Source organism: Antechinus flavipes, chromosome 2 (genome assembly GCF_016432865.1).
Source record: "Antechinus flavipes isolate AdamAnt ecotype Samford, QLD, Australia chromosome 2, AdamAnt_v2, whole genome shotgun sequence".
Taxonomy (NCBI): Eukaryota; Metazoa; Chordata; class Mammalia; order Dasyuromorphia; family Dasyuridae; genus Antechinus; species Antechinus flavipes.
Window position 1 is genome coordinate 62,365,173 of NC_067399.1, and position 26,099 is coordinate 62,391,271.

Below are 26,099 nucleotides of genomic sequence, written 5' to 3' on the forward strand. Positions count from 1 at the left end.
ATATAAATACAACAGGGAAGGAAATGGTAGATAAATGATTGGAAATTAGTGGGAACGGGGCAAGATTGCTAGAGCTGATGAGAGGAATCTTGGACTCAGGTGGAGGCATTGATTTTGGTGAGGAGGGTTATCTTTTTATCAGAGTGTAAAGAAGAGGAGGAAAAGGGCAGGGTAATGCAAAAGGACTGGTCATAGGAGAGCTTGTGGCAAATAAGAAGTATTGGTGAACTTCAAAGACATTAATAGGAAAAGTGAGACCGTTAAAAAGTAACTTACCTAGTGATCTAGATCACATTAATAGATCTTCTATCTGTGAGGCCTTCAGGTTTGCTGAGTACTTCCCTCCCCCTCCCTCTCTCCCCCCACTCCCAAACCCTATAAGATAGTGAAAGGATTTGAGGTTCAAAGAAGTTCATAACTTACCTGTTCATGGCCTGTAACTAGGAATATTTGAATGGGAATTGTAAGCCAGCACTCTTGATTTCAAGTCCATGGCCCTTTTATCAGCTATTACTGTGTATTCAGCATTTCTCCACTTTGCTTCTTCTCTTATTCTCAGGACCATAGCCATACTCCATGGATTGTGATTGTAGCCAAGTATTTGGCACAGTGGCACAGTGATGTAAGTCTTTTTCTTTTTTTTCTGTTTTTTTTTTTTTTAAACAATATTGTACTTTCAGCGTATTGTAAAATACCAGTTATTAGGATTTTTTTGGCTATTCTTTTTTCCTTGGAAAAGGGGGCTTTTAAAATTAGGTAGTTCTTTTGATATATTTTTTAGTCAATAAAAATATTTAATTATATGAAGGTCATCCTGAAATATGTTGGGCATGTATATAGCAAAATGCCATAAAATGATCTTTTAAATTCACCCAATGATTCTTTAGTTATTTATTGAAAAACAAGTGAATTTTAGTTACCTGTGTGATTCTAGAAATTTAAAAGGTGTAAACTCTAGATTTTTGTATATTGACTAATATGCTCACATGCTTGTGAGGCTTTTAATTTTTTTATTACATTATTAAAAGATATAAACTCTAGATTTTTATGTATTGAGTTGATATAACCATACTTATGAGGCTTTTTGTTTTAACTACTTTAGAAGAATGGACAAATACCTAAAACATACAAAGAGAAAGAAGCCTTCAGAGATTTGATTAGACAAGGTAATGTTATAAAATATAATTGTGGATTGTATAGTATTTGAAAGAGCAATAAGAAATCTTTCTTGAGGCAAATGTTTTTATTATTTTGAGGCTGCTTTTCTTAATATTTTTTTAGTACCTGTTCTCATCTGTTAGAGATTAAACTTTTCCTTTAGGGAGGCTAAGATCCATTTTTTTCTTTTTCTTTTTAAAAATTTTAATATCCTATTTTTTCCCAACTACATTTAAAAATAATTTTTAACTTTCAGATTCTCTCCCATCATTGAGAAGGCACGTAACATATATAAACATGTACAGTCATGTAAAACATATTTCCATATTATTAAGATCCATTTTTCATATAAATATAGTTTAAAGGTTTTCATAAACCATATCTATCTATAGATATAGTGTACTGACTCGCCCCTCAAAATGCTTGAATGTGAGATAATGAGGAGAAATAAAAAAGGAACTCATTTCTTAATTTCTGCTCAAACAGGTATTTTGAAGAATGAAAATGGTGTTCCAGAAGATGAAGAAAATTTTGAAGAAGCTATTAAAAATGTGAACACAGCACTAAGTACCACTCAGGTATTGTGAGTATTATCATTAAAAATCAGCAAACATCTACTAATCTACTAAAAATCAACAAACATTGCTACTTGTCAGGCACAATGATAAACACCAAGAATTCAGAGAAAGGCAAAAGGAGCTCACCTTCTAGTGTGGGAGAGACAGCATATAAATAATTAGGTGGATATAAAATAGATATGGTGCAAATGGAAGGTAATTTTAGCAAGAAGGGATTTTGGAGGGAAGGGGTGGGATTAGGAAAGATCTTTATCAGAAGGTGGGTAGGAGTTGGAGGTAAGGAGGGAGAGTAATCCGGTCCTGGAGGACAGCTAGGACCCCTTCACTAAAGAAGGAAATGGAAGGCCTAATCAAGGAACAGCAGTTGGTCATTAGAGCTGGAGCACAGCATTCATGTAGGGGGAATAAAGTGTAAGAAAACTAGAAGGGTGGGAAAGGGCCAACTTGTAAAGGGTTTCATCTTTTATCTTATGAATATTTTTTGTTAATTTATTGATCTCTCTCATCCCACTCCATTCTTTTTTGTGATGTTAGCTGTTAGTCAAAATGACCTTGCTGCTAGCTACTTATTAAAGTTAAAGTCTTTTGTTGCCTTGATCTTCTCTGGTTTTTGGTTATTACAAATACAGTATATATATATATTCTTCTTTGATTTTTGGTTATTACAAATACAGCAGCATCATATATATACACACACACACACTAATTTAAATGTAAGGCACATTCTTCTAGTTTATCTGTCAAGTATTTCTCCTCTTAACTTTTCATACATAATCATCATTTAAAGCATTATAAATGCAACAATCTAAAAGAGTTTTATCCAATAGCATCATTACTCAAATAACTATCCTCCATTTTATGTGACACTGCTTCAGATCACAGTATTTTTTCTAGATTTTTGCTTACCCTAAATAACATCCTGATAAAATCCCATTTTGCTTCTGACCAGTCTCTTAATCTGCCCTCTCTTTTATCTTTCCCCTCCCTTTATATTAGCCCCTTCTCCTTCTCCTTCCCTGTTGGATAAGATATTTCTATGCCCAGATGAGGGTGAAATTCAGATGTTAGCCCCCGACCCTCTTTTCCCCTCCACTGGAAAAAGCTCTTCCCTGTTAACCCTCCTTTCATGTGAGATAACTTTAATTGTTTTTCCTTTCCTTCCCCTTTCTCCTAGCATGTCCTCTTTCACCTATTCATTTTTTTCCCATGAGGCAATTGGGGTTAAGTGACTTGCCCAGGGTCACACAGCTAGAATGTGTTAAGTATCTGAGGTCAGATTTGAACTCAGGTCCTCCTGACTTCAGAGCTGGTGTTCTATCCACAGCGATACCTAGCTGCCCCCACCCATTCATTTTTTAAAATATTGTTTGGATTTTAAAATATGTTGGATTATCCAGCATAGTCAACTCATTCTCATGTTCTCTTTCTATGTACAGTTTTTATAAAATTCTTAGACATTCCATGTACTTATATAGTAATATAAACAATTGAACCGTATTTACTTTTCTTTCATGTTCACCTTTTTTAATGCTTCTCTTAAGTCTTATATTTGAAAGGCAGGTTCTGTTCATCTCTGGTCGATAGAGTCTTTCAATTTCTAGGAATTCTTGTTGGACTCGTGCCTAATTCACTTTCATTTTATTTATTGAGTCTTTGCTTGTTGCTGTTTTGACAACTCTAAATTTATGGTTTGGTCTTTCCTGTCATCATAGTATCTCTTTTTGGTTGGGTTCTTTTTTTTTGTTTGCTCAGTTTCCCAGCCTAATTCTTTACTTTGAACTTTTTGTTCCGAACTTCAGGCTTTTTCCACATTGCTAATTCCACAGCTAGTTTTGGAGGTTTGTAAGTTTGTAGTCTTCTAAGAAGGTGTGATGATTTAGGGAGAGATTTGATCATGCTCTTCTGGTCCTTATCAGGAAGGGCCTCTATTTCTTTGGGACTGAAAGCCATGTTGCTTCTCACAGCTTTGCTCTCTTGGTATATATAGCAAGTGCTACTGCTCCCCAGGGCCCCCACTCCCTTGGGATAGAAAGAGATGCTGTTCTTTAGAGCTCCTGCTCCCTTGGAACTGGAAGTAATATTGCTTCTTTGTGATCAAAAACAATATGCTTTTTAGGGCTTCTAGTCTCTTGTGACTTCAAGAGCTCCTCCCCACTCTGGAATTGTGACCTACAAGTGGGATTGGGCAGTGGAGTTGCCAAACAGTACTTGGCCCTGCATCCTGTGCTAGCTAGCACCGTCTTTTTCTGATCTGTTAGCAGATCCCCTTCTGGGCTCTGGCTTAAGAACTTCCACAGCTGCTGCTGCTTTTGTTATCTCCTCCAAAGCCTACAATTGGTGTTGCCATCCCATGGGTCCCAGGCTACCCTCCCACTCAATGCCACAGATACTGTCACAAATCTCTTAAGTTGTCTTGGCCTTGAAAAATAACTCAATCTGACCTTTTGTTGGTTCTGCTGCTCTAGAATTCAATTTAAGGTATTATTTTAAAGTTTTTTGGTGGTAATGTTGGGAGAGCTTGGCTGCTTCCTCTACACTGCCATCTCATCTTTTCCCTTGGAACAAAGTTGGTAAAGGGCTTTAAATGCCAAAAAAAATTTATATAAAGTCATAGGTAGTTTCTAGAGTTGATGCCTGCAAGGTTTATAAAGCACTTTCTTATTATAATCAACCTTATGAGTTGACACTGTCATTTTATATATGAAGAAAATAAAGTTTAGAGAAAGGATAGACTTGCCAATCATTACACAGTTAGTCAATGTTAGAGATCCAGTAAGTGGGCCCACATCTCCTAAATGGCAAATGTGGGCTATTTCTGCTCTTTTAGGGATTCTTTCAGGTATTTTTATTTTTAAATAGTATTTTTCCAATGTAAAGACAATTTTAATTATTTATTTATTTGTTTGTTTTTTTTTATTTCATAGCTTTTTAATTACAAGTTATATGTATGGTTAATTTTACAACATTGATAATTGCCAAACCTTTTGTTCCAATTTTCCCTACCCCCACCCCCTCCCCTAGATGGCAGGATGACCAGTAGATGTTAAATATATTAGAGTATAAATTAGATTAATTACACAATTTTTAAATACACAATTAGTATACATGACCAAACTGTTATTTTGCTGTACAAAAAGAATCGGACTCTGAAATATTGTACAATTAGCCTGTGAAGGAAATCCAAAATGCAGGCAGGCAAAAATATAGGGATTGGGAATTCAATGTAATGGTTCTTAGTCATCTCCCAGAGTTCTTTCAGTAAAGACAATTTTTAACACTCATTTTTAAAATAAGATTTTGAATTCAAAGTTTTTTTTTAATCTTCCTCCTTAAGATGGTAAGCAATTTGATATAGGTTATATATGAGTAATCATATAAAATTTATTTCTATAGGAGCCATGCTGTACAACAAGAAACAGAATAAAAGGAAAAAAATTATTTTAAAGTAAAAATAGTATGATTTATTCTGTATTCACACTCCATCAAGTCTTTCTTTGGATATGGATTAGCAGTTTTCATCAGAAGTCTTTTAGAATTGTCTTGGATCACTGTATAACTGGAAAGGAGCTAAGTCTATCATAGTTAATCATTGCATAACATTCCTATTACCATGTCAGTGTTCTAGTGTTGCTCACTTTATTCAGCATCAGTTCGTGTAGAAAAACTTTCAAGTTTTTCTGAAATCTGCTCACCATATCTCATAGCACAATAGTTTTCACATACTACAGCTTGTTCAGTCATTCCCTAATTGAAATTCCACTCAATTTTCAATTCTTTGCCACCAGGAAAAGCTGCTGTAAGTATTTTTGTGCATTTGGGTGCTTTTCCCTTTTTTATAATCTCTTTAAGATACAGACCCAGTAGTTGTATTGCTGGATCAAATTTAATTGCCCTTTGTACATAGTTTCAGGTATTTTCAAAAATTGCTAAAGGGAGAGTATTTGGATGAGAAAAGCAACTGGAATTGACATATGAATATTAATTATGTATAGGAATTTGGGCACATACTGAATGTAGGCGATGTGACTGACTACACATTTATAATACAAATAGAATCCTGTTTTAATGAGCTGTTTTTAAGCCACATGAAAATGGCAATCCTTTCTTGCTAGCTAAATGTACAGAAGTGATGATGGAGTCTTCTACTTCTTTTACAAATAAAGCAGATGTTGAGTATATGTGCTTGTGTATGATGATAAATTGAGTCTTGAAAAAGTGTGAAAAGCAGTGTTCTGTTGGTCTTATAAGGAGGGAGTTCACGTCATTTCTCACGTGAGCTCACAACTTTGGGATTTCTAACTTTTCCACCAAGTGCTGACTGCCATTCTACCCCACCCCACTCCAGCTTCTGTGTGTGCTCTCTTTCCCCTGTTAGATTGTAAACTCCTCGAGGGCATGGACTGTCTTTTTTAATGTTCATGTCCCCAAAGTTTAATACTGTGCCTGACACCTTGTGGGTGCTTAATAAATGTTTATTGCCTGATTGCCAGAGAGGAAAATTATAATTGAGACACAGTGCTTTAAAGTTTGCAAAATCTGCTGTTGCTAAGTTGTTTCTTCTGCATTCATTATATTTTATGATAAATTCTTAATGAAATTTTATATTTCAAAATGTTTATGATTTTAAAAAATAAATTGAAGTTGGAATTGTTTGGGAAAGAGAAGCCTGTCTAGTTAAGGCTCTTGGGGGATTATAAAATAGTACAACTCATCAGATGGTCTCAAAGTCCAAAAAGTGCTGTTGGGTCTCTTCAACTGCACAAATACTGAGTAATCACTCCAGGAATAACCACTTGGCCACTCAGCAGTGTCCCCTGCAGGTCAGGATTTAACTGAGCCATGATACTTCCCAGGGCTCCAGAACATTCCAGGATTTCTTTTCACTTTCACTCTGTCATTGCACAGGCCCCATTAGGAATATCAAAGTCTCCTCTCAGAGGAGACTTAATAAGAAAATAATTTCTAAATTAGAATTACTCTATTCTTTCTTCACCTCTGCAGTAAATACATAGCCATTTACAAAACCTCAATATATTATTTTTTTAAATGTCAATTTTTTTCCTATTTACCCTTATACAGATATTCATTACAGTAGTTTTCATAACTTTGGGATATATGTGCTATAAATATTATCCCTATTTAACACATGAGGAAACTAGATGAAGGGAGAAAAATTTGGAAATGAGCGTTTATAATACTGCTAAATATTTTATAGACATTTTCATCCTATCTGTTCTTTCATTAGGTGGCAGACCTGCTTTGGCCAGAAACCCTGAGAGTCTTCCCCTCCCAGATTCATTCATTCATATATTCAAATTTTGGGGGGTTGGTGAAAGAAGAGATTCTTTACCTCAATTGCTACCTAGTTTTAATCATTGAGTGGTGGGGCCTCAGTCAAACTGAGATCTGTCAGAGACCTTAGATTAAAAAAGCCAAAGTCTCCTCTTTCTTCTAAGGCCATGTCTAGTCATCTTGATCTATGTCTGGCCATTAGACTCAGATGGCTCTGGAGGGAAAGTGAGACAGGTGACCTTGCACAGCCCTCCCTCACTGCAGTCCAGTTCACTTGCATGTCATGGATGACTTCCCTGATGTCATGAGCCTCTTGAGAATGAAGGACAAAACAGCAAGAGCTGGGACCCCAGTCTGCCCCATCCAAATCTACTCTAGTATCTTTATATTGCAGATAACCTGCACAATCTTGTGTCATTTTGATATAGTAAAAGGAATGTAAAATTTGTAGATGGGGCACCTGAGTTCTTAGCACAAAACTATGTAATCTTAGGCAAGTTTTTTAACCAGTCTTAGCTTCGATGTTCTCATACGTAAAATGGAAGGCGATGTTTGGCTTAAATAATATTAAAAAACTTTTTAAAATGCAAAAGTGCTCTATAAATGAGCTGTGAAATACTGTTGTAAAGATATGTCTTTAGAAGTAGTGTCAGTACTGTTAACATTACACACACACACACACACACACACACACAGGCTATAACATTTGGGAAACTTGTGTCTCTGTGTCGCACCCAGTAAGAAATATTTAACATACCCCTCCATTTTTGATCAGTGTGATCTTTTGAGGTTTTTCTTTAGTTTTCATAAAGTTGGAAAAATTCAGAGCTGTTAAGTCCATTTTAGCACTAGCAGGTATTTTTGTTTCATTCCAAACCTTTTTCACTTTTCTTAAGCCCCAGCTCCATTATTATGCCTCACACTTAGAGCAGATGATTTAGCCTCCTACATCACTGAAGAGAATGGAGTCCCGTATGATGAGAACTCCCTCTCATCTTCCCTTCTCCATCCCCTACTACTTCCTAGTGTTATCACGCACCCTTTTCTCCTTCTCTTCTATGTCAAAAGCAGACATAATTCATACTCTGAGATCTTGTCCTGTGCTTCCTTCTCTCTCACATGTATTTTCTTTTTTTTTTAATTGCATTTTATTTTTATCTTTAGATTCACATTCATTTTTGACCTTCTTTCTCACTCCCCCATTCCCAAATTGGGAAAGGAAGAAAAATTAAACTCCTATTAAAACATGTTATAGTCAAGCAAAATGAATTCTGCATGGCCCATTCACCCCCCAAAATTTATGTCTTTATGTCTCAGTCTGTACTTTGAGTCTGGCATCTTTCTATCAGGAAGCAGGTAACATGTTTCATCTTGAGTTCTCAGGCTTTGTGATTGATCATTATGTGTATAAGACTTGCCTCTGTTTTTTAAAGTTTTTTTGTACTTAAAATATTGCTGTTATTGTAGAAATTGTTGTCCTGACCTTACATTTTATCAGTTTATATAAGTCTTCCTGTGACACTATCCCTTTCATCATTTCTTTTTTTTTTTTTTTCCTTTCATCATTTCTTACAGCTTGATCACATTTATATACCACAACTTGTTCACCCATTTCCTGGTTAATGGGCATCCCCCTCAGTTTCTAGTTCTTTGACACCCTCCAAAAAGAACTGCTATGAATATTTTGTTTTACACGTAGATCCTTTTCTTCTTTCCTCAATCTCTGGGGCATAAATCTAGCTGTAGTATTATGAGGTCATTTGGCATGTACAGTCTGCCAGCTTTGGGGGCATACTTCCAAGTTGGCTTTCCATAATGGCTGGACCAATTCACTGCTCAGTGACAGGGCTTTAATGCAGATTTCTGTCTCTCTCTCTCTCTTTCGTGTGTGTGTGTGTGTGTGTGTGTGTATGTATGAAAGTATACTTATCACAACTTGAAAGGTCGTCCTCCCTCTCCCCCAATTCTTGTCCTGTTTGAGTTCTTGGAAGCATCAAATGCTTTGGATCACCGTTCCCTTGGCTTTAGAGACACCATACTCTCCTCATTCTCTTTTGTCTTTCTGATCCATTCTCCCCTATCTTCCTCTTTTTGTAACTAATTAACATCCTGTTCTTGGCTTTTTTTTTTTTTTCTTTATCTACAAGAGGAGAAAGTATAATCTTTCCTAAGAGCATCTCTATACACTTCCTTAAGATAATTCCCAAATCTCTTTCTCCTCTCTTTTTCTTTCTTTTGCACCCTAAGCTAATATCTCCAGATGCTTGTAGCATATCTCGGTATGTTCCATTATTATCTAAAACTTCAGCATATCTAAAATTGAATTCATTATCTTTTCCCACCAAAATATATTCAATCTCCTGCTTTTATTTGTTCTGTTTATTGGCATCACCCTTTATCCAGTTTCTAACACCAAATACATTTGTTTTGAACTTTTAATTTTTCCTTTTTTACTTTTCATATCTGATTTTCTGCCTCCACAGTCTCACATTTTTGCCCTCAGTGCCACTCATCTGGACTATTGCAATAGTACTATATACTGGTTTACCCAGCTTCAGGCTTCCTTGATAATAATATTTTGTCCTCACAGAGACTTTGGAGGTAGGTGCTATTATTATACTCATTTTACAGATGAGAAAACTAAAGGGACTTTTCCAGGTTCATACAGGTAGTAAGTGTCTAAAGCAAGATTTGAACTCAGATCTTCCTAATTCCAAGTATTGCATTCTATTCACTGTGACATTATGTAGAGATCTGGTTATGATTTAGATAACAGCAAAGGTAGCATCTTTATCAAACATATAGATGACATAAAATAGAGAGAATAGTTAATATACTGGATGAAACAGTCAGGATAAGTAATGATATTGACAAGTTAAAACATTGTATCAAATTAATAAGATGAAATTAAATTGGATTAAATATAAGGTCTGTCTTTAGTCTTCAAAAAATCAACTTTATAAGTATAAGTTTAGTAGAGTCATCTTGCTTTTCCTCATGAAAGACATTTTATCTCCTGACTGAACGTTGTCATTCAATGGCTGTCCTCCATATCTAGAATGCACTTCCTCTCGTCTCTGCTTCCTTGTTTCCCAATTCTCTTTGAGGTTTAGCTCAAATAAGAGGCCACAAAAGAAGCTTTTTTCATTTCTTTCACCTCCCTCCTCCATGAAATCTTCTCTAATCTACCTGCATTTGAGACTTCACAGAGAGCTTTGTCTCTCTTTAATAGTTTTGTTTGGAATGTTACTGATTATAATTACCTATGAATGTGTTATACCTCCATACTAGATTGTAAATTTTATGTATACTGGAGCTATGTCTTATTTGCAGGTTTTATTGTCTTGGAATTCAACACATAATTATGGGCACAATAAATGTTTAATAAATGTGAAATTATTCATTTTTTAATTATGAATACATATAAATTTTTATTTCCTTCTTTGGTATTAGAGAACAGATTGTGCTAAAAATCAATCAACAAGTATTTATTAAATGCCAACTATATGCTAGGTATTTTTCTGGGTATTGGAGTCACAAATCCAAAGAATTAAACAATCTATGACTTTTAAAGAACCTGTATTTGACGCATTATCCTCATTAAATACCAGGAGGAGAGAGAAATTTTTTTTTTTTTACTTTTTTGTACCTCATTTTATTATGAACTCACATAGATTCATCTAAAAATGCAATTTAATTATTTAAAGACAGAATTTATATGGAAAAAAAATGTAGCTAATGTAAACTAGACCAATTCCTAGGAAAATCCAGAACTAGAAGGGACTTCAGAGCCATCTAGTCTAACCCTTCATTTTACAGAAGAGGAAACTGAGGCTTCAGAAGTTTACTGAGTTGCACAATAGAAACCCCAGTTAGAATCCAAGTTCTTTGTCTCCTGTCTTCAGTCTCAGTCTTATTTCCCTGTTTTTACATTAAAAAATAGAAATGAATGTGTTCTCTGTTCTTTTCTAGATACCAAGCAGTATTGAAGACATTTTTAATGATGATCACTGTATCAATATTACTAAACAGGTAATAAGATTCTTCTTTTATTTTTAATTTAAAGTTTTTTATTTTCAAAATATATGTATGGATAATTTTCAACAATTACCCTTGTAATAAGAGTCTTTAAGATCACTGTTACCTAAAAGTACATGTTACAAAGTGAAATTTTAGTTGGCATTTTTTTTTTTTTAAATGTGCTTATAGAGTCCATCCTTTTGGATTTTGGCGCGGGCTTTAAAAGAATTTGTGGCAAGGGAAGGTCAAGGAAATTTACCTGTTCGAGGCACTATTCCTGATATGATTGCAGATTCTGGAAAATTTATAAAATTACAAAATATGTAAGTAAATCTTTTTTAATATGTAATTTTGCAAAAGATCTTTAACCTTACTGTTCCACTGGTTCCCCATGTATAATGTCTTTCACTGATTCAAGTAAGGGACTAAATAAATTACATGAAGTTTTTTGGATTTCCAGGGTGAAAATGATACTTCACATATATATATTTTTTCTTTTAATTGAATCTGTGATCTTGATACAGGTTTTCCCTTGGTACAAATCATGAGCTATCCATAACATCTCATCCTGTACATTTCTTGTTCATATTCTTCCCAGAAATTTTTTCCTTTTTAAAAAAATATTCTTAAAAAACAACCAAAATAAATACTTCCTTTTACACAGTAGAACCAGGAGGATTGTGTATGTGAAACTATGAATCTCTTATGTAACTCTTGATTTTCTTTTAAGTATATTATAAATTTAAATCGTTACACACACACACTCTCTCTCTCTCTCTCTCTCTTTTTTTTTTTTTTGGTGAAGCAGTTAGGGTTAAGTGACTTGCCTGGGGGTCACACAGCTAGTAAGTGTTAAGTATCTAAGACCAGATTTGAACTCAGACCCTCCTGACTCCAGAGCTAGTGCCATCTAGTTTCCCCAAACATGTTACTTTCAAAAGCTGTCCTGCTTGCCTGTAATTCTGGCCTGTCTTCTGTTTTCTTCTGTGCATTTCAAAACGTGTTTCAGTGACCTTTTCTTTCATTTTTTGGCAATCATAACCTTTGCTTCCCATAACCTGCTCTGTCTCCTCCTAGACTAAGAAAAATAAAACCAAAATCTCTCTAATAAATATGTATAGTAGTTGATCCCAATTGATCATGTCCAAAAGCCATGCTGTATGTTGAGTTCATTACCTCTCTATGAGAAGATAGATATTTCATCTATTATTTGTTCTTATTTGTTCTGGTAGATTTTCCCCAGAGGATTCATTCAACATACTTGAGGTCTTTCTTTGCATCTTCTTATATTTCATGGATATATTGGGCTATTTGCCTCGAAATGACTAGCATATGTTGTGGATTATTAATACATAGTGAAGACTGAATTTCAAATAGCATAGGAACTATTTTAATTTCTACACATAGTATACATATGATCAAAGACTTATACCTAGAAAGAAATCATTCAAGTCAGTCCCTTGTTTTTACAGATGAATCAGGCTCAAGTTTTGTGACTTGCCAAAGGTCCTGGATTATTAGCAACTTCTGGAGCCAGAACCAAAAACCCTTATTTCTTAACTTTTGGAATCCAGTGCTTTTAATGCCTTACCAGGTTCGCTGATACTGAATGTCATTTTCATATAGTAATGTGTCATAGAAAGTGTCCAAACCAGAATCTTGTTGAGAACAAATGGATGCCTTTTGTTGTCTAGTTTCAGGATACTAATTTTAAGAGTGCTTTAAATTGTACTCTGAATAACTATTTTTAATTTTCCTGTTTTCCAGTTACCGTGAAAAAGCAAAAACAGATGCTGCTGCTGTGGGTAATCATGCTGCCAAATTACTCCAGTCTATAGGTCAGGTGAGTTGTTGGCCCAGGCTATGCTTTATTCTATGCAGCCTCATTTTAGAAATATTGTCCCAGGTACTGGGAAAAGCTCCTCTGATCTGTTAATTGACTCTATTGCTCATTGAATTCTCTTTTAATCTCTGCTTTTGTTCTGGAACAAAACAATCATTTGTCTTTTTACAGGCACCAGAATCCATTTCACAGAAAGAATTAAAATTACTCTGTAAGTTGCCTTGAATTCATTTGCTTTATTATTTTGCTTGCTGTAATGTACACATAGTGTGTTGCCAGGGAGACTGTCAGATAATTTAAATGATTCGGAATCTGCATAGGTATCTCTGTTGATGAAACTTTGTCTAAATGTATGCAGCTCTGATAATTAGTTATGCGTGTAAATTTTCATTTAAAAAAATAGAAATATTCACTTTGCCAACAGTTGATTAATAAGTATTTAATATATATAAGGCACTAGGCTAAGTACAGTAGTATAAAAGTTACTGAGTAAATATTATATCTATAATAAACTGAAATGAAATTAAAATTAAATACTATTTATATTTATACAAAATTCCTTTCTTTGTTCATTCCAAGTAATGTGAGAAAAATTAGAACAATTGATTATTTAAAATGTGTGTTGAAGGTAAAACTCTTAGATAATATTCAAGCTCCCTTCGACTTGTTTACTAAGTCCTATCAACTATCATCAACTCATTTTAGCCCTTGTAATTGGAATATAATGAAGAGTATATTAAATCCTGTAGATTATTGTCCAAAAGATTGATAATATTTTCTTTCATTTCTTAAAAGTTTATTTTAAACAAAAAAAAACCTTGGTTTAGGTGGGACCTTCATAGGGGTTTTTCAATAGCTTTTCTATTTCAGTAACAAGCAAGACATTCTGATTTGAAGAGGCAGGTTTTTTCTCACAAGAGACTCAGTAGAATGAAAACCACATTTGGAATCAGCCATATTCCAGTTCCAGTTCTCATATTGAGAAGGAACAGGATAAAGTGAGGCTAGAATAACATTGTAAGTGAAGAAGATAGAGTTGTGTGGAAATCTAGAACCTAAAGGAGCAGAAAAAGAAGCATGGTGAAGAGTCTTTGCAGGAAGATTAATGGAAGCAGAAAGAGAAGACATGTTGTTGCTTAATTCATTTAAATTTGCCAGGCATATGTAGAGCCCACACTAAGTGCCAGGTATTACTGAGCACACAATTGACATGGTCTATTTATTAAGTGGTTTCAATCAGGTGTTTTGTTGTTTTATTCCTGTCTCTATAAAAGGCTGGAGAAAATATATGCAAAATGAATGTTATATTAAAAGGCATCAATAAAACTGTTAAAAGCAGTATTAAAAAAAAAAACAAGAGACTAGCAGGAATGGGCAAAATGAATGTATATTAAAGCAAAAGGCATTAATAAAACTGTTAAAAGCAGCATTAGAGAAAAGGAGAGACTATCAAAGATGGGTCTACAGTTTGAACGGATAGGAGTAATCACTAGAGAAAAGATAGAGATATTCAAATTTTATTTTACTCATGTTTTCTCTACCAAAAAGAATCTTCTTTGGAATACTAATAGCAAAACCAAAATAACCAATAGCGTTAGTATCTAATATAAGTAGAGAGCTAAGAAGATAAGTTCAAATCATCAGGTCCAGATTACATTTATTCTAGGATACTAAAAGCATGAGCAGGTTAAGTTGCTCAGTCATGTTATAGATCTTTGAAAGACTTTGGGGAATAAGAAGGGAGTCACAAGAATGGAGGATAAACGCTCTCCAGAAGCACATGAGATCTGCACAATATATAGACAAACTTGACTTCAAAACCTGGCAAAATTCTAAAACATGTTACTAAAGACATGTTTATCAATGAGCAAGGAAAGGAAACTAGTCAATCAAGAAGCATTTATTATGCATCTACTATGTGCTAGGCATTGTATCAACAGTAATGATCAGAAGCCCACATTGCTTCATCAAGGGGAATTATGCCAGACCATCCTGGATTACTAGACTAGTAGATCAGGGCAATGGTATATTTATGTTTTAGCAAAGGTTTTTTTATTTTTTTATGTTTAATGGTATTTTATTTTACATGCAAATTTTATATACAAATACATGCAAAGATAGTTTTCAACATTTACCTTCACAAAGCCTTCCAGATTTTTCTTCCTCTCCTTCCTTTTCCTCTCTTCTCAAAACAGCAAGCAATCTGATAGGTTAAATGTGTGCAGTTCTTCTAAACATTTCCATATACATGCTCCATGCTGAGCAAAAAAAAAAAAAAAGAAAAAAATCAGTTCAAAAGGGAAAAAAAGCAAACAGCAGCAATAAAAAGGTGTAAATAGTGTGCGTTGATCCACATTTGATTTCCATAGTTCTCTGTCTGAATGCAGATGGCTTTTTCCATCATGAGTCTATTGGAATTGCCTTGAATCACCTTATTGTTGAAAAGAGTCATGTTGATCATCACATAATCTTCTTGTTACCATGTACAGTGTTCTCTTGGTTCACTCACTTCACTCAGCATCAGTTCATCAAAGTTTCTCCAGGACTTTCTGAAATCATCCTGCTGATCATTTCTTATAGGATGATAATATTCCATAACTTATTCAACTGTTCCCCAACTGATGGGCATCTGCTCAGTTTCTAGTTCTTTGCCACTACAAAAATGGCTGCTACAAACATTTTTGCACATGTGGGTCCTTTTCCCTTTTTTATGATCTTTTTGGGATACAGGCCCAGCAGAGACACTCTGGATATTCACAATTTGATAACCCTTTGGGCACAGTTCCAAATTTAGCAAAAAAACTTTAAACATCTTGTTCTTGTGGGGAGGGGAATCGAAAGATTAGGACTAAATCAGAGTACAGTTAGATGGCTTCAGAACTGTTCAGATGGTGAGACTCAAAGGAGAGTCATCATTAAGTCCTTTGGCAGGCAGTCTTTTGTGCTGTGCTCTAGGGGTCTAGGCTGAATCCTTTGCTATTTAACCTTTTTCATCATCAGAGCATTATATAAAAGTGTGGATGGCACAGTTCTGAACTATGAAGTTAACAAAAAGCTGCAAGAGATAGCTGACTTGGATGACAAGATCCAAAAAGTTCTCAACAGACTAGAATAAAACATTGGGCTGATTCTGATGGGATGAAATTTAATAGGATAAAATGTAAAATCTTAGACTTTGTTCCAGAAAAATCAACTTAATAAATACAAGATAGGTAAGAATAACTTGACAATTCTTAGTGTCAAAAAGATCTAGGGATTTTAGTGAACTGAAAATTTTATTGATTTGAAAGCCAAAAAGTCTAATTGTAATCTTAGACTGAGTTAAGAGAAAGGTAGAATCTAGGCCTGGAGAAGAGATAGTCTAGAGATTGTTACTCTGCCAGGATCTGATTCTATCTCTGGAGTTCTGTGTTCAATCCTGGGTGCCATTGAATAAAACTGGGGATATTTCTCTTAGACAATAGGAGACTCGAGGCCCCAGGAGCTATCCTTACTCATTTAGAAGTCTGTCACTTGGAAGAAGAGTTACTTGTTTTGTTTGGTTCCTCTGAAAAATAGATAAGAGTTGTGGGTGCTGGAAAAAACTTCCTAGTATTAGAAAGATCCCAAAGTAAAGTGTTGGGCCTAGAAAGCAGCAGGGTCTGGCCTCTTGAAGCCTGGATTGTATAAACATTGGTTTGGTGGGGTGTGGAGGAATTTCTTCTTCAGATGTAGTTGAACTAGTTCTGAGCCCTTCCAGCCTGGAAGGTCTGTGATTTATGAAGTGATATGCTTAATCCTGCTTCCCCACTGTAAGGTAAATAGAGTAAATAGAAGTGAACTCTGTATGTTATGTAAAAATTAGAGTTTCAACAAAATGTTAGATTTTATTATTAAAATTAGGAGGAGTTAATTGGTGCAGTGGTTAGAGCACTAGACCTGAAATCAGAGAAAGCCGAGTTTGACTGTGGTCTCATATACTAGTTGGATGACTTAGCAAATCACTGAATCTTTGCCTTTCTTAGTTTCCTCATTTGTAAAATGGAGATAATAATTTCCAAGATTGTTGTGAGGATAAAATTATATAATATTTGCAAAACATTTTGTAAGTCTTAAAGTGCAGTGTAACTACAATCATGATTATTAAGCGAGGTACAGTGTAAGAGTGAGGGTATTGTGCAGGCCTTGGGGCAGTGTCAGAGTCCTAAATGTGGAGCATCTAGTGCACATTTTGGTTATTCCGCTTGGTGGCCTTGTGACCAAGCAGGTTGTGAATTTCTCCATGCCTTTGTATCATCTGTAAAATGAGGGCATGGAGTTATATCTCTTAAGTTCTTTTCTGGATAGAAATAAGAGCCTGTGATTTTTCACATTACTTAAAACTAACAAGGTCAGTCATTTTTGTACGTTTATCCTGATGTTGCGGGTTCCTGTCCCAGCTTTGTCAGGGATCCTTTGCTTTCCTGAGGCACAGTCCCTTCTTTAAAATGGGATCTTGAAATCTGGACTCTGTTTCTCACAGGGTTCCATCTTAAATGGGTTTGTCTGTGTTAGCTTATCTGTGATTTGTGGAATTTTGTGCAAAATTGTGTTGTAATTGTAGCCTGTCAGGTATTGTTATGTACCATAACACCTATTTACAGATTTATTTTCCACTTTTAGAAAAAGTAGGCTTGAAAATCAAAATAAATGGCCCCCCAGAAATCATGAATTGAATCATTCTCCACCCCTTGCATCCAGGATAGTTTTTTCCATACTCACTTGCTGGCGAGGAGAGAACACTGCACAGAATTCCAATCTTATTACCATATCCAAGAAGCCTCAAGCCTGGACACCCGGGCAGCCACCAAAGCTGCAACCACTGCTGCTCTCTGTGCCTTGTGCTTTGTATACCCACATACAAGTTGTCTCTCAAGTTTTAAATTCCCAGGTCTGAAAGATAGAGTCCATGTAATACTGAGCTTTGCACATGTTAAACACTTGAATATTAATTGATTTGATTTAATTTAATATTCCTTTTTCTAGGTTTTAGTACCTGAAAAGAAACACACAGCCATATGGTCCTTATCTCTCAGGAATATTGAAGTCTACCTTGATGTTTTTAATAGCCTTTGTTGTCACATACATGGAATTGTACATTTACAAAGGGCAAAACACTGAACTAGGTGCAGTCAGCCATTTCAGATTCCTTTTAGAATATATTCTTTTCCCTCTTGATGGAAGAAATCTTTTCATAGAACTTTTCTGTGAAGGGTTTACAAAGAATATCATATAGCTCTAATGACTTGTAATTTAGAACATTAATCTGCTGCAACCATTTAATTTGATAATGTTTCCCTGTACTTAGGCAGCAATTCAGCATTTCTTCGAGTGGTGAGGTGTCGATCCCTTGCTGAAGAATATGGCTTGGACACTATCAATAAGGATGAAATTAGTGAGTATATAGTATCTTCAAACAGCTGTCTTGTTGCCTTTAAACAGTTCTTTTCAAATAGTTTCAGCTCTTTTTCTATACAGTTCAGTCTTGGCATGCAGTCATAGGATACCTCACAAGAGAAACTTTTTTATTTTGTAAATAATTTTACTCTTCTGTGGGGCTCAGGTGAAGCCTGTGTTTTCTGAGATGAAAGAGTAGGTTTCTAGCACAACAATTCTTAGAAACAGAAACTGTATTTTTAGCATTCAAAAGGCTATAATCACTCTGCTTGGGGTGACGTGAACTTGGGAGGAAAAAGACTCAAGAAGCTAATTTTATATATTTGCATGTTTATGTATATGCTTCTATATGCATTCATATGAAGAAAGAAAATTAAAATACATTTTAAATTATTTTGAATTGTTAAAAACTATTTTAATTAAAAACAGACAAATGAAATTACTAAAGTTTAACTGTGTTTCAATTAGGAAAAAATGATAACTTTCAGATTAGTGGTTTTTTTCTTCTTTAATTTTGATATAAGGATAGTCAGGGGTGCTCCCCTTTCCCATACCTACTTGTCTACTCTAAGGTGGGATGTGATTCCATATTAAGAGATTTCCATAATTAAGGGCAATGTATTCATATACTCTTTTTAAAAAATTAAAGCTTTTTATTTTCCAAATATATACATGGATCATTTTCAAAACTCACTCTTACAAAATCTTCCCCTTATCCGCTCTCCTAGACAGCAAGTAATCCAATATGTGTTAAACAGGTGCAATTCTTTTATACATATTTCCACAAATGTCATCACATACTCATTTGGGTTGTGATTATCAGTTTGTATGTGTGATATCAGAAGTATGTATAAAATCTGTTATGTGGTCACACAGTTGCATGATAGTGAAAGAATTGAAGATTGATGTTATTGGTAGAGTAGTAGTAGTAGTACTACTACTACTAAGTAGTAGAGAGCGGAATTAGAAGGTCAATAAATATTGAACAAGTGGGTTTTTTTTTTTTTTCCAATTTCACTAGCATTTGTTGAGTGTCCCTCATATGCCAGGTGTCATGCCAGGCATTGGGAACTCAAAAACAAAATCTAAAAACTATCCTGTCCTCAGGGAGTTTACCTCCTTTTGGAAAGAGGGCTTTTTAAAAAGAAGCCTTTTTGTTGAGTTTTTTAGAAAATTGGCCTGGGCTTCCTAGGATTTCTTTCTCTTTCTCTCTCTCTCTCTCTCTCTCTCTCTCTCTCTCTCTCTCTCTCTCTCTCTCTTTCTCTTTAATGCAAATAGTGTTCTATTTTTTAATTACATGTAAATATAGTTTTTAATATTCATTTTTAATGAGATTTTGAATTCCAGATTTTCCTCCCTCTTCCTCATAGCCTATACCTGTGCAGTCAGTCAGGACTTCTTTCATGCATAAACACTCCATTAGCCATGGTTTTTACTGCTTATAGCGTGGCTCTGGGTAGATCACTAAGTCTCTCTAAGGCCTCAGCAATGAGGTGCAATGGAAAGAAGCCAGGAACGGAGCCTCTGTGGACCACAACTTCGTCATCTGAAAATAGATTTAATGTGTAATTATGTAAATTTGAATGTTCGTTCTAGGGCTTATTCCTATAACTCTACTATTTAATGATATGTGATATTTAAGAAGTGAAATTATCTTCTGTGCTCAAGCTGGTCATACACTAAAATATTGTGTTCATCAATTTTTTTTTCCTCTCAAGTGTTTCTTATTGTGCGATATATTCAAAAAGATTTTTCTTTCTTTTGCCTTTTTTAGTTTCCAGCATGGATAATCCAGATAGTGAGATAGTGTTGTACTTAATGCTCCGAGCTGTTGATAGATTCCAAAAACAGTATGGAAGATATCCAGGTAATCATTTCATTAGCAGAGCAGATACTAATAAAAGTTTAGAATTGTGAATTACATTCAGGAAGTACTCTTAGAGAATTTGTATTAGGAGTGCTTATTATGTTTTTTAGGGGAAACTGATTAGATTAAGAACATTGCATAGATTTTGCAGCCCTTCTGGCTATTAATGTACTAACATAATCAGTTATAATACATTATAATAATATAATGACAATCCAATAAACAATAATGAGGAACTGCCTTTAAATGAAAAAAAATTAATACAAATGTTTGCAAAGTAGATTGATATTTAAATATCAGCTTAGTTGCTGATGTTCCCTCCCTCTTGTGGTCTTCTCTGATTCCTATCCTCCATCCCTAAATTATTTTTTTTTTTGATGTTTCATAGTAGTTTCAGTTGTCCTATATTAATAATTACAGTGGCCATTGCTAGATAGTGCTTTAAAGTTTACAAAGTTCTTCACCTGTGTTCTCACTTGATCCTACAAGTCCTGTAAGAAATAGGTAGTATAGGTGGTATTACCTCCATTTTGCTAATATGAAGCTGAAGCTCAGAAAATCCCTTATCTGTGCTCACACAGGCAGGAAGAGATGAAGCTTTCACCTAGCCTTGTAAATTATTATCTATTTGTATAAATGGTTTTCCTCCATTTACTGGATTGTAACTCCCCTAGAGTTTAAAATATACCTTATTTACCTTTGTCTCTCATAGCATTTAGTATAGGTCCTTCCACATATTAGATGCCCAGTGCCCAGTAAGTATTTGTTCTTTGATTGAAAAGAATTTAATTCTTGGTTTGCCAAATGGTGGGTAAATAGCTATATGAACTGTATGAGCAACTTTCCTTTTTTTTTTTTTTTTTTTTCTTTGCAGACTAAATGCAAGATTTATCATACCTCAGTTTTAGTATATGGGAGCCAGAGATTATTTGCAAATTAAGGTCTTGTATTATACTAGAGAGATTATTAACCAAATTAGTCCTATTATTTATGGTTCCTGATGTATAGCATGATCCCATGGTCTAACTGCCTATTCTCCTGGGACTTGCTATTTTAATTAACAGGTTTAACAAAAGACTCTTGTTATTGTACTTATGCCAGCTATCATATTTGACTCAAGAGGTTTAAGAAATGAATGCAGATTTAGATCAAGGTAGTTTTTAAAAATTCATTTATATGGTTGCCTTTTTTCCTTTGAGGAGATAAGTCCTGATATATTACCTAAGAGCAAGAATGAGTTTTTGCATATGATGCTCATGTCCTGAAGCAGGACAGATCTTGCAGTGTGTGTAGTCTCGGAATGGGGAAGACCTGGCTTTGAATGTTGTGTCTCCTAGACTCTGGCTGGGTGACCTGGTAGGCCGCTGAAGCCCTCAGCATTCCAGGCCACTGGATGAGACTCTGCATGTAGAATAAAGGCACAAAGAGCAGGGGTGGGGTTTCCTCACCAGCTGTTCTCTCACTGCAATCAGAGGTGGTCTCCAAGCCTGATTAGGCCTCTTGTGAGCATTATGGAGGATGTAAGAGTGAGTAGTGCTTATAAGAAGCTAAGGAGTAAATATAAGTTAGTTGCCAATTATTAATTTGCCTCTAAGTGGAAAATAATTTGCACTTATTTTTATTAGGAGTTTATAACTATCAAGTTGAAGATGATATAGGGAAATTGAAATCTTGCCTGACCAGCTTCCTTCAAGAATATGGTTTATCTGTAATGGTAAAAGATGATTATGTCCATGAATTGTAAGTAATTTCTATTTTTAGTAAAAGTAGTTAAATAATAACAAATTATTTTAATGACTTAAGACTAACTTAAAGATGTTTTTCTTGGTGCTTATGTAGCTGTCGGTACGGAGCTGCTGAACCTCATACAATCGCAGCATTCTTGGGAGGTGAGTTTGGTGAAAAGAGCTCACCCTTTCATGGTCTACTTAGCTCCTTTCTGAGAAGTACTTAGTCAAATATTTTACCTTTTTAAAAACATTTTGCCACATAAACCGAAGTAGAAAGTAGACAAACCATCAATTGTAGCCCTCTTCCAATAGCTCCTCATGATATAGGGATGACAGCATTCCTGAAGGTTTTGCCATGTAATCTCTGACAGGTCTTGCTAAACTGGAAAGAAAGGCCTAGTGAGAGACCACTCACTTCATTTAGAAGTGGCTCATCCTCTGACACACTTAGGTCTACATTATGCATTATGATCAGGGAATACCCATACCAGTGAAATCGGACATCTTTCAAGTATTTAAGTAGTGAATGTAATAGCTGAAACTTTTATTATCTTCTCTGAATTTCAATAGTCATCATTAAAATTTGATGAAAAGAACTTACATCTCATATAGAGAGAATTCTAAAATACCAAAGACTTAATTTCTTTCTTTGATATTATTATATTATATATTATATTATAATATCCATTATATATAGTAGATATTATAATATGATCATATTATATGTATATATATATTATATATTATATTGTAATATCCATTATATGTAGTAGATATTATAATATGATCATATTATATGTATATATACACATAAATGTATGTATATATACATATAATATGATCATATTATAATGTATACATAAATGTATATATATATACATATAATATCATATTATAATATCTACTACATATAATGGATATTATAATATACATTATATTATAATCATTGTAATTTAAGTAATTACTTTAAAAAGATTTCTTTTAAAAAGAATTTTTAAAAGGATTATTTTCTAAGTAAAGAATTGAACTACATCCCAACTAAAGCCAGATTTTAAATATTATTTCTCAGACAAAAATTGAAACCAAACATATTTTTAATGCAGTGAAGGAGAAGATTTGAAGAAATAGATAAAATATTGCAAAATATCTAGTAATTTTAAAGGTAAATTTTATAACTAGTTTTCCAAGTGTAGTTTCCAAAGCCTTTGAATTGACATGAGAATTTTTATTTTTTAAATCATGAATTTAAACCCAAAAAATTGTTATTCTTACCTAATAGAAAAATTGCCTTCATTTTATATGTGAACCCCCTCTCCCCGAACTCTGAGACTCTAATTCCAAAACACCTTGCTAATTTGATTTTTAAAACAGCCTGTTTGAGTTTTATCCCTCTTTTCTGGGTAGGTCAGCTTATTAAGATTAAACCACTTGGGATACAGAAGTTTAGGAAAGTTGTATTATACCAAAATTTTGGTCTTATTCAGTAGTCACAAATTGGGCAGCTAGGTGCCATAATTACTCATCCTGGAGTCAGGAGGACTCCTCTTCCTGAGTTCAAATCTGGCTTCAGACATTTACTATGGGAACCTGGGCAAGTCACTTTATAACATTTGCCTCAGTTTTTTCATCTGACAATGAGCTGGAGAAGGAAATGGCAAACCAGAATTGCACATGACTGAAAAAATAAAAACTGATTGTTTGGCAGAGTTGGCCAGTCAGCAAGGAAAACTAGTTGAATCATAGTTGATAGCAGGTAGTTACCTTCCTTCTTTGCACCTGAAATGAAACTGAAACTTAACTATGATTTGCTTGTGTTTCCATTTTCATTCTATATAATTGTGTTGTGAATCTATCTCCGAAGGTGAAGCTTTGTTCAGAGTAGTCAGTGAGGTAGAAATTTTTTTTTGAGTGGACTTTTAAGAAGTAGTCAAAGCAGTTTTGCAGTATTTCAGATAGAAAAAAAAAAAAGCATCAGCCTCTGTTTAACTTATCTGCCTTCCTGATTAGAAGTACATATTATTTAGAGAAAAAAAAATTTTTCCCTTCCCATGCACCCGTTCTCCTTCTCGCCTCCCCCCTCTGCTCCCCTCCCCTTCCCCCCAGACACACAACCGCCATTTACTGGAGAAGGGAGACAATCTTTATTGATGCTAATCACCAACTATTGGGCAACTTGTATATACACACACATACACATACACACAGAGTTTATATACATACGTGTGTATACATATACATATCTGTGTGTGTACATATATGTATATACATAATAACAGGCATACATATGTATGTATATATGAACATACACACATATTTAATATGGGGGCAATGAGAAGCTAAGTGACTTGTTTAGGATCACAAAGATATGTCAGAAATGTGACTTAGGAGCAGCTAGATGGCACAGTAGAGGGAGCACCAGCCCTGAAGTCAGGAGGACCTAAGTTCAAATCTGACCTCAGACATTTAACACTTCCTAGCTGTATGACCCTGGGCAAGTCACTTAACCTCAGCTGCCTCCGGGGGAAAAAAAGAAAGAAAAAAGAATTGTGATTTAAACCTAGGTCTTCCTTACTCAGAGGCTAGTACTACATCTGGTAGGCCACACTGTCTCTCTGTTGATCATATTTAGAAAAATAAATACTTTTTAACATTCTTTTTAAAACATGATCTATATAGAGCTTATAAAGAATTGTTCTTCCCCCCCAAAAAAATTGTTCCCCTCTTTTTATATGAAAATATAAAAAAATCTGGCATCTTAGGACTATTTAGGAATTGCTGAAAAATTAATATGATGGAGTTCTTTAATTTTTATGCAACTATTGTGAACTGTTTAAAACATTTACTTTTCTCATTTTTCTTTCATAGGAGCTGCTGCTCAGGAGGTTATCAAAATAATTACCAAACAGTTTGTAATTTTTAATAATACTTATATTTACAGTGGCATGTCACAAACCTCAGCAACTTTCCAATTGTAGAAAAATTACAGTATGTTAACAGCATGCTAATGCTTTAAACTGTAATTGCCTTCATGTTTTTTTAAGTTCTGTATAATTCCAATACAGGGCTGCTAAATTGTTTCCTTAATAAACATTAAAAATGATTTTTTAAAAAATGTTGTGTCATTCATGTTTATTTTGAAGGGGAACAGTAGTACAGCTATCATTTCTTACATAGTATTTATGTTGAATTTAATTCAATAAATGTGTTATAGTATTTGTAAGTTGCTAACTATAATCACTATAATCTCATTTAATAAACTGAAATGTGTGGAAGATTTTAGCCAGGCTCTCCCATTTCAGTCAGGACCATATCCAGTTGTCTTGCTCTATAGTTGGCTACTGGACCCAGATGGCTCTGGAGAAGAAAGTAAGACAGATAACCTTTCCCAGCCCTCCCTCATTGAACTCCAACTCACATATCATGACACCACCTCCCTGATGTCATGGTCCTCTTTGAGTACAAAAGACAAAACAGTAATAAACTAAAAAGTTCATAGAATGTTAAAGCTTTAAAGAATCTTAGAGGCCAATCAGTTTCACCTCAGTCTAACCTCCTTATTTTGTAGATAAGGACACTAAACCATCCTTGATCCCAGACTCCCCTCCCCTTTTATTTGATGATCCTTGCTCCATCATTCATCTCCCTTTCTCATGTACCTTGAATCTCACCTATTTTCTTTATTTTTATTTAATTTAACATTTTTATTTTCAGTTCCAAATTCCTCTCTGTCTTCCTGTACTCCCTTTTCCATTCATTGAGAAGACATGAAATGTGATACCCATGTGAAGTACTCACTGGAAATGGATAATATTTTCCATCTTGAGTTCTTTAGAATTGTCTTGGGTCACTGTATTGATGAGATAGTTGTTTCTTTCACAGATGATTATCATTACAGTATTGCTTTTGCTTCATACAATGTTCTCCTGCTTCTGTTCACTTCACTTTGCATAAGTTCATATAAGTCTTCCCAAGTTTTTCTGAAACCATCCTACTTGTCATATTTTATAACAATTGTATTCCATCCATCACAATTATATACCACAGTTTGTTTAGTCATTCCTCAAATGGTGGATATCCCCTCAATTTCAATTCTTTGTCACCACAAAAAGAGCTACTATAAATAAAATCCTATTCCTTTTTCTTTGATGTCTTTGGGATACAGACCTAATAGTGGTATTGCTGAGTCAAAAAATATG

The 26,099-nt window shown here is 34.5% G+C and overlaps 1 protein-coding gene across 1 annotated transcript in view; it reads left to right on the forward strand.

Moving 5' to 3' along the window:
* The window catches only part of NAE1 (NEDD8 activating enzyme E1 subunit 1), a 41,281-nt gene extending 16,266 nt beyond the window's left edge, over positions 1–25,015 (forward strand). The window contains exons 9-20 of the mRNA XM_051975074.1: positions 560–622; positions 1,103–1,166; positions 1,645–1,736; positions 11,001–11,060; positions 11,238–11,371; positions 12,816–12,891; positions 13,063–13,102; positions 18,218–18,304; positions 20,081–20,173; positions 21,799–21,913; positions 22,013–22,062; positions 24,769–25,015. Coding sequence (XP_051831034.1) covers positions 560–622; positions 1,103–1,166; positions 1,645–1,736; positions 11,001–11,060; positions 11,238–11,371; positions 12,816–12,891; positions 13,063–13,102; positions 18,218–18,304; positions 20,081–20,173; positions 21,799–21,913; positions 22,013–22,062; positions 24,769–24,878 — 984 coding nt within the window. The 3' untranslated portion in view covers positions 24,879–25,015. The remainder of the gene's footprint in view (positions 1–559; positions 623–1,102; positions 1,167–1,644; positions 1,737–11,000; positions 11,061–11,237; positions 11,372–12,815; positions 12,892–13,062; positions 13,103–18,217; positions 18,305–20,080; positions 20,174–21,798; positions 21,914–22,012; positions 22,063–24,768) is intronic.
* The last annotated feature ends 1,084 nt before the right edge of the window (positions 25,016–26,099 follow it).